At 37.6% G+C, this 15,000-nt stretch overlaps 1 protein-coding gene across 1 annotated transcript; it reads left to right on the top strand.

Moving 5' to 3' along the window:
* Positions 1-1,135: 1,135 nt before the first annotated feature.
* Positions 1,136-2,899, top strand: LOC125203471. The gene is made up of 2 exons (XM_048101818.1): positions 1,136-1,721; positions 2,742-2,899. The coding sequence occupies exons 1-2, from the start codon at positions 1,365-1,367 to the stop codon at positions 2,874-2,876; spliced, it is 492 nt and encodes a 163-aa protein (XP_047957775.1). The 5' UTR covers positions 1,136-1,364; the 3' UTR covers positions 2,877-2,899.
* Positions 2,900-15,000: the final 12,101 nt, after the last annotated feature.

The raw sequence follows: 15,000 nt of genomic DNA, 5'->3' as shown, positions 1-15,000 counted from the left end.
GTTCAGCATTCTCCACCGTCACTGCTCAACCTGCACATTTAGAAATATATGCAGGGCTGAGTATAAAAATACTCAGTGAACACATTGCCGAAATATACATACATAAAATGAAAATATTGTCATGCCATCACAGTAACACTCGAGAGTTTTCTCTTCAAAGGCCCAAGCTTACTAAATTATTTGTGAGCTAAAGTTCGACTGAGTTCTTTCTGTACTTTTGCCATATCTGAACACCAAGTGCCGTGGAGATGGTGCTCTCCCACGGTCACCTACATCTTTCTCCAGCCGGAGAGGTGGCCACCTCCCACGGCCTCCATAACTTTATTTGTGACCCGTAGAAGGTGGCCACCTCCACGGCCACTTGTGTACACTAATCCGAGTAGGGACACCACCCTCACTTGAACCCGAATTCGATTCTTACGTTCCAACCAAACAGATAGGCATAAAACAAATCATTTATGGCAAGACAACATCATTTACATTAACAACAAACATAGATTCACATTTTCATATTTTCATCCACATTAGTATGTAGGATAGAAAAGTTCACATCTATTGCTTTCTAAGAATTTTAGAAATCATTCTCCAGTTCTCAACATGACTTTCCTCGCAGGTCTCTCTTTTTCAAAAAAATAAAATAGCAAGCTAAATTTAGTTTTAAGAAAGATACTAACTTGATGATATGCATTCTTTTCCTGATCAGTCTTCTCTAAGTCTTATTTAATTAAATCGAAGAATTTGATTATTGAGAGAATTAACTCATCAATCAATTTGTTTATTCTTGCCGGGGTTCTCTTTAATCATTTTGAAAATATTTCACATTTTATTTTCATAATTTAAATTGCACACTAGCTTATCAATCTGAAAATTAAATTTAATTCGAAACTAGCTCAAAGGATTATTTTGTGTCTCCTAGCATAAAAAGAATCACTAGTGTTAATTTCACATTAGGCTCCAATAATTTCCTTTCATCCCCAGTCCAAATAATTATGAGTTGGACTCTTAGTGTTAATTTCAGTTCAAAGAAACAAATCCCTAGTCCGATCCGGAGGCCCAAAAGAAAGAGCTAGGCCTAAGACCCTTCTTCTCCCTCCTCACTTTCTTCATCTCGAACCCTCGTTTTGGAGAGAGACGGTATTCCCTCTCTCTAAACCTCTCGCCGTCAGCCTCCGGCGACACCTCTTCTCCAGCGATCATTCACCTTCGATCACTTCATTCTATCAACCTCTTTCCCCTTCTCTCTCCCTACCTCCCTCTCTCTCTTGCGACGACTACCGCCACTACCACGCCTCTCGCTCGCAAAGCCGCTTGCATGCGGCGGTTGAGCTCATTGCCGTCACTCTCTCTCCCTCAGCGTTCTCTCGATGTTTTACGGAACAAGAGATTTCTCTCCCTTCCCGTTCCCGACGTCGTCACACAGTGCGTGCGGTGGTTGCTGCGGATGCGTGACAGCAGTTGACCACCGTCGCCTCCTGACTTTCTCGGCCCAGCCTCGCGCCGCCTCCAAGGATGTCTCTGGCGAGTTTAGATCCTTCTCTCTTTCTCTCTCTCACAGCCTCTGTCTGAATGGAATCTCCGCCGCTGCACGAGTCACCATATGCCGCGCTCGGCCGTCAGCTTGGGCGGCCTTCTTTTTCTCGCACGTCATCATCGCTCATCGCTGCATGAGACGGGTCTCGACACCGTCGTCCTTCTATGTGCTCGACGGCTTCTCCGGCAAGGTAAAGCTCCTTCCTCTCGCTATTTCTTATTATTTAGATTTACTTATCGAACATTAAAATTTGACTAATACTACCTCCGTCCCCCAAAATTTGCTACACTTTGACCCGACACGGATTTTAAGAAATGTAATGGAAAGTGAGTTGAAAAAATTGGTGGGATGTGGGTCCTACTTTTAAAGTATTAATTTTATAATTAAATGTGAGTAGGAATGAGTTGGTGGAATATGTGGTCCACTACCAAAAATGGTAAAAGTGAAGTGTATCAAATTTTCAGGAACGGACCGAAATGGTAATATGTATCAAATTTTTAGGGACAGATGTAGTAATTTCTAATTTGACAGATTGGGTAATTTCTAACTATTCTAAGGTAATGGTATTTTCGTGGTCGTCGCCCAATACTCAATACTCACTGGAGTTGTCGCCGGAACTCATAGCTTCAAATATAAGCTTTCCATCTATGTACTTATTACTTTCATAAGATGTATTTTGGTTATTTCATGTCTTTGGATGAACTTAAGCATTTTTTTGTTGTTTTAGAAGATCATGTGGGTGAAAGCTATGTTGTTAAATTCCTAGATCTTGTTGATCTTAATCGAGACAGATTCTATATTTCTCATAAATTTTCTACATGCATGCTTGGTTTTTAAAACTAAATATAATATAGGTAAGGAGTTAGAGTTGTTGGATTGATAACTTGGTTTCCAACTAGCTGCAATTTTCTATTAGTGTGTATAGACGCCCCAAATTTTGGTTGGATTAAGCGTTTTATATCACCAATAATTATAACAAACATCACAAATTTTGACATGTGGCAATGTATTTGACAAGTGTCAAATACAAGAAGGAGTCACGATGGCATACGATGGCAGAGGTGTATTGTCTTTTTCATCTATTCACTTTGCATATATTACTTCCGTGTCACTCCTCTTTTATTTTTATTCTTCTTCTTTTTTTTTTGGCCAAGTAATGTCTCTTGATCTATAGTAACCCACCTCTAGTTATGTTTATTTTTGAGTTTAGGCACATAAACGTGAAGTCTTAAAATTGCTCGGAGGTGTAGCGACGCACGCCATTGTCGAACAAGCTGTCCGAGACATGCATGATCTTCTTATTTACTTATACTATAGATTAGCATATAATATAATTATCTTGTAAAATTTATATTCTATCAGACATTAAAATTCTCACTTTGGATTTATATTTTCATTTATGTAGGATCATTACAAACTTCAATTTCTTATGAATCACAATAAATGATTCGATGGAAAACTTTTTATTTACAAATTCCAATATTTTTTTTAACAACTAATATATGAAAATTCTTCATACGTCATTTTCTAGAAACTATATATATAATATTTCGTTACGTATGATTCTTAGCATTAGAACTCGTACAAAAACTCGGGTTGTTACATCTGAACTGGAACCTAATGGGATGAGGTTGACAGCGGAAGCACAAATAAATCAGAAAATTAGATCTATTTAGAAAATTATTTAGACAAAACCTATTCGCGTAATTATCACATACATAATGCTCAAAACTTGAATTAAAATATGCTTTTGATTAATTGAAACCTAAAACATGCTTTTTTTACGGAGATGATTTAATATCTTCTTGATTCTCCAAATAATCGAAGTTTGCTCGCTACTTCTCCACATGATGATCTTCAATACTAGACCACGAATCTTTTGACTCGTTCCTGAACTATATTTCGATACCAGGGTGGGCTGATCTTATCAAAATATATAGGACTTGAATAAAGAAGATAGAACTCCCACACAAAGTAGAGAGGGAAAAACCGGCCCCTCCTAGAGAGAGGGGGAATGAAAATTCTAAATAAAAAAGTATTTTGTGTCTCATTTATTCTCCTATATCTATTAAGTTCGCTCTGGCAGATATCTATGGAGGTTTGGATTAAGCCACACCCAATTGGCCCATTTCTAATTAAATTGAACCCCAAATTTAATTCAAGCTCATATTGGAATATTATTATCAACCACTACAGTAATAATATTGAATTACCCATCCAAATCCGAAAGTACAAGTAATCTGGATTCACTTTTAGAAAGTTATTTCTCACGCTAAAGATAAATATCCATTAATTAATTAATAATTGCCTATAGACTTAAATAATTAATATCTTGTTAATTTCAAGAGTGGACTCATCAAGAAACACTTATTTTTTATTCATGGAATAATCAAATTCCAACTAGCTAGGTTCCGAATAATAAAACATTGTTTCGAAAATAAAATAAGAGTTTTTACCTCTAACAGTACCGGCAAAAAACCACTGGTTCCAGGTTTATACTTTTTTTAAACGTGAACTGCCAGTTTTTTAAACTATGAACATGTCTAGTTGCAGTGGTTGGTAGGCAGGCTGAAATCGCGATGCACTCACCTACTTCAATATGGACAACGGCTGCTCAAAGAATGATGGGTATACGTTGCCCCAGTATGGATCCCCGGAGGGATTGCACGGCGGGTGCCTGTAGCTTGTAGTGTGGTTGTGGATCAGGTCGCGTCGGCGGACAGAATACTTTCACCCGACAATCTGTGTCGTCCAAACATATCTAAAATTTATCCATGGCATCTATCAATCGATCAAGTTTTGTAATGATAGAGTCCCTCCATTGCGAGAATTTTAGGAGCGGGATCTCGGGGTTGCGATGGCCGTCTTCAGTTAGCACGAGGCACAAGCTCTCCTTCTGTATGATACCTGGGGCGAGAAGTACCGATAACCACATTGGCTGGGCTGCTTTCGTCCCCCCTAGGCATGCCCCATGGGCCATTGTTGGCGTATTGCGGGGTCGAGAAGGTCTAACGGCGGGTGAACGTTGTGTGGGGTATTGTGTAAGCGGTGTGGCGAAGCTATTCAGTAGGGAAATCCAGACCAGGTAGCGGTTGTGTATGGTTGTGGTTGAATTGGTGATGGTTATAGTCAGCGTAGTTGGACGAAATGATGATTCATGATTGCAATCGGAAGATGTGATCACGATGAAAGCACTAGTTGTTAATGGAGTTTCCCTTGATGGTTGCCGGTGGTGATAGACGATCGGTGGCCCGAATTTGGCTCGACGATCAGGAAGCGGACGCGCGGGAGATATTTCTCGTCGCGCGGATTGGAGCTTGGTGGCGAATTTTGCGGTTCGGCTGACGAAGGGGTAGGGTTATGTATAGGGTTAGATTGGTACGGTATACCGTACCGAAATGGGCATACAACATACTATACCGTAAAGTATGGTATGAGAAAATACGATACTGTATCGTACCGATTTTTTCAGTATACCGCATTTTCGGTATATCAAAATATGAAAACAGTTACCTTACTGACATTTGCGGGATACCGCAAGTCAAACTTGTTTGATTATATAAAATATTGAAAATAATAAATATTATAAATATTATAATATTATAAATAATAATCCCTCCGTCCTCGATTAAGAGTCACACTTTGACCGGACACGAGTTTTAAGAAATGTAAAGAAAAATTGGTTGAAAAAGTTAGTGGAATGTGGGACCCATTTTTTTATATTGCTTTTATAATAAAATGTGAGTAAATTGAGTTTGTGGAATGTGGGACCTACTTACTATTTATGGTAAAAATGAAGTGTGATTCTTAATTGGGGACGGACCGAAATGAAAAAGTGTGACTCTTAATCGGGGACGGAGGGAGTAAATATATTAAATATATATAATTATTAACAGTGCGGTATAATACGATATACCGCGGTATATACAAAATTCATACCTTTACCGTACCTAAATCTGTCGGTAAGGTATCATACCGTACTGAAAAATGCAGCATAACGAAATTCGGTATTTTCAATATTTTTTTAGTATGGTAAGGGCGGTATTTCGGTATATTTTACCAGTCCTAGTTACGCATGCGGGGTTTTTCTGTCGAGCAGATTTGGATAGCTACGATTTGATGAACACAATAGATTGGTAGAGAAAATAGTTTATTCCCATGAATGATAATCATAACAATTTATTCTATTTATAATACAGTATCATAACTTATCGATCAAGAAAACATATATCTAAACATATAGGAAACATGAGATTTGATCTCCTGAGCGCCGTTACGTCGAGACGTAGGGTACTGCTTATGTGGCTATTGAATTGGAATTATAACTTATTTTATTATTTTTATATAATCTTCTCTGATCATGATGTCTCTTCCAAAAGCCTACATTGGTCAACGAACTATCCCCATATGAAATCTGATCAAAATATGGGGTCTGCTCGCTGCATCACTAATTTTGTCTTGCCCGGATTATTGTTCAATAGTATTTAGCGAACAACTTTTTTTTTTCAGTTACGCAATGGAGTTTTTGCACGGTGTAATATTTTCCTCCGTTAATGCCTTATCGTGGCGGCAATTCTCCACGAATCTTCGTCTCCAGATACTCGCAAAACTTCTCCCCAAACTTCATCCTCACGTTCCTGCGCCAAATTTTCTTTTGATTTCAAACTTTAGCATCAGCCCAACAAAAATTAAACCACCGATGCCCAAATTCGAAAAAGGGGTGAGTGGAAATAAGAAATTTGTTTAAGTTTTTCGTCATTTTTTTCTGAAATTTGAGAAGGAAGAGAGTGTAAGTGGTTTTACATATCACGCCTTCGATTTTGTGATTTCTGAAATTTTGGGAGAAGCAAGAAATCAAGATATCCTGTGAAATTTCGGTTTAGAGAAAAAATTATCACAAAGATGAAATTATTGGGTTATGTGTAATGTAGATGGGGAATATAATCTGGAGAAAATAAGATTTGAATGAAATTGTAGAGATAAGAAGAATTAGATCTGCGACAGATTTTTTGATCCGCGTGTATTTGATAGAGATGAAACTGCTTTGCAACCTGAGACTTGAGAGAATATTAGGGATAATAAATTAAAATAATAGAAAATTCATATTCCACCTCTTCTGCCACGTAAGCAGTCGCTTAACTATCGCTCATATATGACGCTCAGGAGATCAAATCTCAAGAAAATATATTGTGAATCTAAAGTAACTGAATTCGTATAATATAGGATCATATCGGTTGATATATTTGTTTTTTTATTCTCTAGAATATCTTTTCACCTACATATTATAAATATGAGCTCATTTTCTGAAAAAAACTTCACGCGTCTTCATAATCGTTCTCAAATGAGTCATATGTCTAATTGCGGTGGAATGAGTCATATGTCTAATTGCGGTGGATCTGGCCACAACAAAGTTGACTCCGTTTCCAAAACCAGTCCCCCTATTTCTGTAGGAAGCAAACAAGCCCAGTCCCCCTATTTCTGTAGGGTAGAAGCAAAGAAGCCCAACAGACATGGCTGCTAATCATATACTCCCTTCGTCCCACAAAGATTGTCCAATTTTTCCATTTTCGTCCGTCCCATAAAGTTTGTCTCATTTCACTTTTACCATTTTTGGTAGTCGACCCCATATTCCACCAACTCATTCCTACTCACATTTTATTATAAAACTAATACTTTAAAAGTAAGACCATCATCCCACCAATTTTTTAAACTCACTTTTCATTATATTTCTTAAAACCCGTGCCGGATCAAAGTGGGACTATCTTTGTGGGACGGAAGGAGTATTAACAATCGTAATTATATTGAAAGCAACTATAATAATTAACCAAAAAAAGTTAGTATTAATCTTACCAATATAGTCGTTCATTAAAAAGCTATTGGAGCAACACCCTATAGCTTCCTCAAAGAAGGTTTGGCCGTACAATATTCTTGCAAAGTATGTGGAGGCCCCGATAGGATACTCTCAGATTAGATTTACGGCATCGCTAATTGAATCTCCGAGTTGATAAATCTCATTAAAGTTGCAATTAATACTCAAAACGTGTTGCAATTAATACTCAAAACATTAGGAATATTAGAGCACTCCCAATGGCACTCCCTTATTTCTCCCTTATTTCTCCCTAACTCCTGCCACATCAGCGCCACATCAGCATCACATTTTATCCCCAGTTTTTAGCCAACTGCTACATTGGTTTCTCCCTTATTTCTCCCTTATTTCTCCACTAACTCAACATTTCATTTTTACATCATTATTTTTTATATTATTTAATTTTCCCTACAAATGTATTTAATAAATAGACTAATAATGAACAATTCATCGTTGTATTAATCATTGGAAAATATAATACAACGAGAAAAAAAAAACTACAAATAAAAAACGCAAATAAACAAAGATTTAAAAAAAAAAACTAAGACGGAGGGGCCGGAGGGGCGTCGGGATCGAGGCCCATAAGATTGGGAGAAGAGATTGAAAATGGAGAGAATGAAGATTGTGGGTGATGAATGGAGGAAGTGGAGGAAATATTTATAGGGGTGGGATGTAAAAATAGCCGTTGGGCCGGAAAAAAAAAAAAAAAAATTAAATATCGCCGGATTATCGCCGAGCGTCGCCCACAGTGGCCGGCGATCGCTCGGCGATAATCCGGCGAAAAAACGCCGGTTGGCGAAATATCGGTAAGATTATCGCCGGATTATCGCCGATTTCACCACAACGGCCGGCGATAATCCGGCGATGTTCGGCGATTTTTCGCCGGATTTTCGCCACCCCCATTGGGAGTGCTCTTACAACTTTAATGAGATTTATCAACACAGAGATTCAATTAGTTAGGCTGGAAATCTAATCAAAGAGCGTTAGGAATATTGAACTTTAATGAGATTTATCAACACAGAGATTCAATTAGTTATGCTGGAAATCTAATCATAGAGTATTCTGTCGGTCGGTGCGCGATGAGTGTTTTTAGTGTTTTAAAAAATTTACTTTAACATTTTTTTTCTTCATCTTCTAGGGCGTGTGTGAGTGTCTTCTATCTCCACAAATTACTTGATATGGTAATATAGTGATTTCTATTTATTTTTATTTTAGGTGGGAGCTATAGAGAGTAAAAAAGGACTAGACATAGTGTTTTATTTTTAAAGTGTATTTGATACCATAGAATTGTTGAATTTAATTTGAAACTGTAACATTCATTTTCAAATTTAATATTTAGTGCAGCAAAATATTTGAATTTGTAATTAAATTTCAAATATTTTAAATTCAAAATAATTATAAAAATTTTATATTATCTCTAAGAAAACATACATAAACACACATTTAGCTTAGACACACATGTGACACAACACACACGCCGCAGTGTTGCACACTCACATAAAAAAAACACAGCACACACAACACATACACCTTTCCCATGCAACTCAAAATATATTAAAAACTTATTTAATTAAAAGTCAATGCCAATCTTTTACTCTCTCCTTCCCTTAAAATTTGACACCATTTGACTCGGCACGAGTTTTAAATAATGTAATAAAAAGTGGATTGAAAAAGTTACTGGCATGTGAGTCCTACTTTTATATATTAGTATTAAAATAAAATGTGAGTGGAAATGAGTTAGTGGAATATGTGGTTCACTACTAAAAATGGTAAAAGTGAAAGGTGACAAATTTTTAGGGACGATCAAAAAGGAAATAAGTGACAAATTATTAGGGACGGAGGGAGTATTAATTTTTTTCCTTACCAAACAAAAGAATTTGAAATTAAAATATATTTTTAAAATTATATAATTTTATTAAATAGAAAATTTGAAAATCAATTACTATTAAAAATCCAAATTCCATTTCATAAAATTGAAATTATATATTATAACAAACATACTCTTCACGAAATTAATCTTACTTCTCAAGTTGCACTACATGTCTTCTTTTTTACTTCTTTTTATCTTCTTCTTTAAACATATGAAATATCTCTCATGAGAGAGTCTTATGACATGTAAGAATGAGTTGATTTTCTGAATTCTTTTTCGTTCTGCATTGACCTTGCACAACGTTTGAGCAACACCTTATCCATTCAGCTGGCATACACAATTGAAATAAAAGTGTATCGTAATTTTTATATATTTGACCTAAATTTTATACTTGTTCATTACGCGGGATCTTGCATAAATTAACATATCGCCACTAGGTAATGAGTATCATTCATAGAGATAAAATACATTATAAAAAAAGACAATTTGTGAACCTACAAAGGAATAAACAAAGACTAAAATATATAAATAGCTAGGAAGATGGCTTCATTCACGTTGAGCTGCGAGGTACGTAGTACAAGAATAGATGGCTAGCTCGTCGATCAGCTTGCAACAATCCAGTTCGGCAGTTTAGAGCTTTTAGTATTAAAAAATAAAAAAACGAATTTACATGTGGCAATTTATAGACCATTAGATCTTTAAAATCTTATGGGGTTAAATTAGTTGTAGTTTCGTTGCATGTATTACCATCATGCGGTTAAATGCATTTCAACCGATTTTCATCTCCCTCCGAGTCTCTATAGTGATTATTAGTTGGTTGCAGTTTCAACTATTAGTACCTCATTAATTGAGCTTCTAGGAAAAATATGATAACATAAATGGTAAATCTCTGTTTACATTAGCCAACAAAATTGTTTTTTTTGTTCTCTCCTTTCTAAAGTAAATGCATATGAATCAAATTATGTGGACTATAAATTGAACATATACAATTTTAAGGAAAATAAAGTTTATGATCAAATCTCCTACAAATCTAATTAACTCAAAAAACCTCCTAGCTATTCTTGAGATAGGAATTGGGCATCATTACTCTCTGTCTCAGATCCATGGCTCCATTCCTCTTGCAGATGATGATGATGATTCAGTAGTGAACTCCTCGTCCTCCTCATCATCATAAACCGGAGCAAAGGATTCAATCGGATTGAAAGGGACAGATTGATCAACATCAACTCCGGCATCATCATCCAAACCTTGAAGGAAGGGATGAAGCAGCAGCATTTCACAAGTGAATCTGAAGTTAATAAGTCTAACAAAGCAGCCCTTGAGAAAATGGAATGGTTTGATCAGTTTCCATAATTCAATCACCTCCTTGGACACCCCATTGCCAAATTCAATCACCTCATGCCCTTCTCCTATCTTTGGAAGAGGATAGAAAATCGAATGGTTTGATCAGTTTCAATGGTTTACATATATATAGAGTAGAGCAAGGGAGGAAGATGAGTATGCATGGGACATACCAAAATTTGATCAAACTTAGTGACTTAAATGACTACTATAGCTCTAAATTTTAGGTAGAATTAATTAGTAATTAATGTAATTATATTTTAATTTAAAATTATTTTTTTGGTAAGTACTCCCTCTGTCCCCCATTAAGAGTCACACTTTTCCATTTCGGTCCGTCCCCAATTAAGAGTCACACTTCATTTTTACCATAAATAGTAAGTAGGTCCCACATTCCACTAACTCAACTCACTCACATTTTATTATAAAACCAATATAAAAAATGGGTCCCACATTCCACTAACTTTTTCAACCAACTTTTCTTTACATTTCTTAAAACCCGTGTCCGGTCAAAGAGTGACTCCTAATAGGGGACGGAGGGAGTAAAAATTAACTAAAATTTGGCATCGACTCCTAATTAGACTTAATATTGTTGACATAGGACTACAAAATATATCAATTTGACATAGCGTAATTTTTTTAGTATGTCATTAAAATATCAATTAGATTTAATATAGCGAATATACGAGTTTTAAAAAAAATGAGTAAGGAATCTATAGACCTAGAATTCCCTCGTGACCATGTACATATATTAGTTTTGAATTTTAATTTTTTTCGATTTAATTAATAAAAACGAAAATTACACGTGGCAAATTGTTTAAAATCATGTGGCCTTAAATTAGTTGTAGTTAGCAATTAAATGATGAGTTAGCAATTGATCACTCCCTAGTTTTGAATATATCTCTTTTATTTAGTTAAAATTGTCTGGGAGCACGCAGAAGAATGTAAATACTTCTAAAAAAAAGACGATTTATAGAGAAAAAAGAGTAATGCACAAATAATATCCAAAAACAACCGTAGTAAATTTAATTAAATAGCACAAAAAATTGGAATGAAAGAATAAAAATATGTTGAATGAAGATCGTTGACTCATTAATTCACAGCTCAAGACTTATCTAGACTTAGTCTTTGTTAGTTTTCAAAATTCCTAATGTTTAGCTATTTTCTGTTTTCGTAGTGGTCCTATTTCTTAGCTATATTCAGTTTAGCAGTTGCATTTTTATTGTGTAGAGTGCCTATAAATAGCACCTCATTTCAATGGAATAAATAAGTCTTTTGAGTCATTCTTCTAATACACAAAGGCTACGTTTATTTCCTTCTTCTTGCTTTACTCTACTCTTCTGTTTCCAACATTTGTGGCATCTAGAGCTGGGTTCAATTACGATGGCCAGCAACGGAAGTTCGATGAGTGCTACACAACCACTCATTCCAGTCTTCAAAGGAGAAGGCTATGAATACTGGAGTATTCGGATGCAGACTCTACTGAGGTCTCAAGATCTATGGGACTTCGTGGAGCAGGGATATGCAGATCCCGACGAGGCGAACAGATTGCGGGAGAACAAGAAGAAAGACTCGAAGGCGTTGGCGATCATCCAGCAAGCGGTGCACGACAGCGTCTTCTCCAGAATTGCAACGGCGACCACCTCGAAGCAAGCTTGGTCAACTTTGCAGAAAGAATTCAAGGGAGATTCAAAAGTCATCGTCGTGAGATTGCAATCACTTCGACGTGACTTTGAAACGCTGATCATGAAGAATGGAGAATCTGTGGCTGATTTTTTGTCGAGGGCAATGGCAACAGTCAGTCAAATGCGATCTTGTGGAGATAAGATCACGGATCAGACCATCGTTGAGAAGGTGCTCAGAAGCTTGACTCCAAAGTTTGATCATGTTGTAGCTGCAATTGAAGAATCAAAGGACCTATCGGTTTTTTCATTTGAAGAACTGATGGGATCTCTTCAAGCTCATGAGTCAAGGATTAACCGATCGTTTGAAAAGTCTGATGAAAAAGCTTTTCAAGTGAAAGGTGAATTCTCCAATCGGAAGGAGTTCTCTACGGCAAGAGGACGAGGCAGAGGAGGTTTCCGAGGTCGCGGGCGTGGCCAAGGTCGAGATCGTGGCGGTCGATCTGATGCAAAGCAATATTTTGGTGGACAGCAAGGCGACAAGAGCCAAATTCAGTGTCATAATTGCGGCAAATATGGGCACGTGAAAGCAGATTGTTGGTCGAAGGAAAAACAAGCAAATTGCGTCCAAGAAGAGGCGAATGATAACAAGTTATTCATGGCGGTTGCAGACGCCGTGGATGTGCCGAATGATGTGTGGTTCGTGGATAGTGGTTGCTCGAATCACATGTGTTCCAACAAGGAGATGTTCAAAGAGCTCGATGAATCTCGCAAGATTCAAGTCAGGCTAGGTGATGACAAATCTATTCAAGTTGAGGGGAAAGGTACTGTTGCAGTAAAGGATGGCCATGGTAACACCAAACTCATTTATGATGTCTATTTTATTCCACACTTGGCACATAATTTATTGAGTGTTGGGCAATTGATATCTACTGGATATATGGTGGTGTTTGATGATCGTTTATGTGTCATCAAAGAAAAAAAATCTGGGCAAATCATTGCAAAGGTTTGCATGATGGAGAATAGAATGTTTCCGCTGCGAATATCAAATGTGGAGAAATACGCTCTTGTTTCTAGCACGCAAGAGGCGTCGAGGCTGTGGCATTTACGATATGGGCATCTCAACACCAATGGATTAAAGCTTCTTCGTGAGAAAGGTATGGTTCATGGGCTGCCTAAAATTGATGATTTTGATTTATGTGAAGGATGTATCTATGGGAAACAGAGGAGGAAATCCTTTCCTAGTGGTGTATCGTGGAGAGCTTCTAATTGTCTTGAGCTCATTCATGCTGATTTGTGCGGGCCTATAAATACGGAGTCGATTGGTGGAAGTCGGTATTTCTTTCTAATTACCGATGATTATAGTCGCATGAGTTGGGTTTATTTTATGAAAAATAAATCCGAAGCCTTTGAGAACTTCAAGAATTTCAAGGCTATGGTGGAGAAACAAAGTGAGAAGAGCATCAAGGTTCTTCGTACAGATAGGGGTGGTGAGTTTTGCTCTAATGAATTTAATCATTTTTGCGAGACTAATGGAATACGCAGAGAGTTGACAGCACCATATACGCCGGAGCAGAATGGTGTGGCGGAGAGGAAAAATCGCACCGTTGTAGAGATGGCGAGAAGCATGTTGAAGGCGAAGCATCTCCCCAACTCCTTGTGGGCAGAAGCTGTTGCTACTGCCGTATTCTTGCTGAATTTATCTCCTACAAAAGCTGTTCAAAATCGCACACCATATGAAGCTTGGGGAGGTACGAAGCCGACGGTGAGCCATCTAAAGGTTTTTGGATGCGTAGCTTATGCTTTGGTGAGCTCTCAACATCGTCGAAAGCTTGACGAGAAATCTGAAAAGTGTATCTTCATTGGGTACTCTTCTCAATCTAAAGCATACAAGCTATATAAACCTCCTAGTGGAAAAGTTATTATCAGCAGAGACGTTGTTTTTCATGAAGATGCTGGCTGGGATTGGGAGAGCAAGCAAGATGATCCATATACTCTCTTCCCGCTGGACACGAGTGATGCAGATTCTGGTGTGAATTCGCCGCACAGCAGCCCTCCGAATTCACCACAAAACAGCCCCATAAACTCACCAAATATTACTCCTCCAAATACGCCTCATACCAGCCCTATAAATCCTCCAAACTTAAATACACCACCTTCATTAAGTAGTTGTTCATCTCTCGAAACACCCCCTCCACGAGGCTATAGGTCTCTAACTGAACTTTATGAGAGATGTACTTTTGCTCTTATGGTTGCGGATCCAAATCGGTTCCATGATGCTGCTGGAGAAGAGAAGTGGCAGAATGCAATGAATGAGGAGATTGCAGCAATTGAAAAGAATGGAACTTGGATGCTGGAAGACTTGCCGGAAAATAAGAGTGCAATTGGCTTGAAGTGGGTGTTCAAGACGAAGTATAATGCAGATGGGAGTGTGCAGAAACACAAGGCTCGTTTGGTTGTCAAGGGCTATGCGCAGAAGCAGGGCATCGACTATGAGGAAACGTTCTCTCCGGTTGCTCGCTTTGAAACCGTGAGAATGTTCTTGGCTTTGGCTGCACATCTTAAGTGGCCTATCTATCAACTTGATGTCAAGTCTGCGTTTCTGAACGGAGACTTGGAGGAGGAAGTCTATGTCGTGCAGCCGGAAGGATTCGTTGTTGAAGGCATGGAGGATAAGGTCTACAGGTTGAAGAAAGCTTTATATGGCTTGAAGCAGGCTCCGCGAGCATGGTACAGCAAGCTGGATTCGTTTTTCCAGCAAGATGGATTTGAA

This window comes from Salvia hispanica, chromosome 2 (genome assembly GCF_023119035.1).
Source record: "Salvia hispanica cultivar TCC Black 2014 chromosome 2, UniMelb_Shisp_WGS_1.0, whole genome shotgun sequence".
Classification (NCBI taxonomy): domain Eukaryota; kingdom Viridiplantae; phylum Streptophyta; class Magnoliopsida; order Lamiales; family Lamiaceae; genus Salvia; species Salvia hispanica.
The sequence above is the reverse complement of the archived record's forward strand: the minus strand, read 5'-3'. Positions and strand labels throughout refer to the sequence as shown.

Bases quoted from the DNA above. Each gene is read 5' to 3' on its own strand.
- LOC125203471 (XM_048101818.1), top strand. From the start codon at position 1,365: ATGTTTTACGGAACAAGAGATTTCTCTCCCTTCCCGTTCCCGACGTCG. The intron at 1,722-2,741 runs GTAAAGCTCCTT...TTTTGAGTTTAG, and splicing joins TCGACGGCTTCTCCGGCAAG to GCACATAAACGTGAAGTCTT.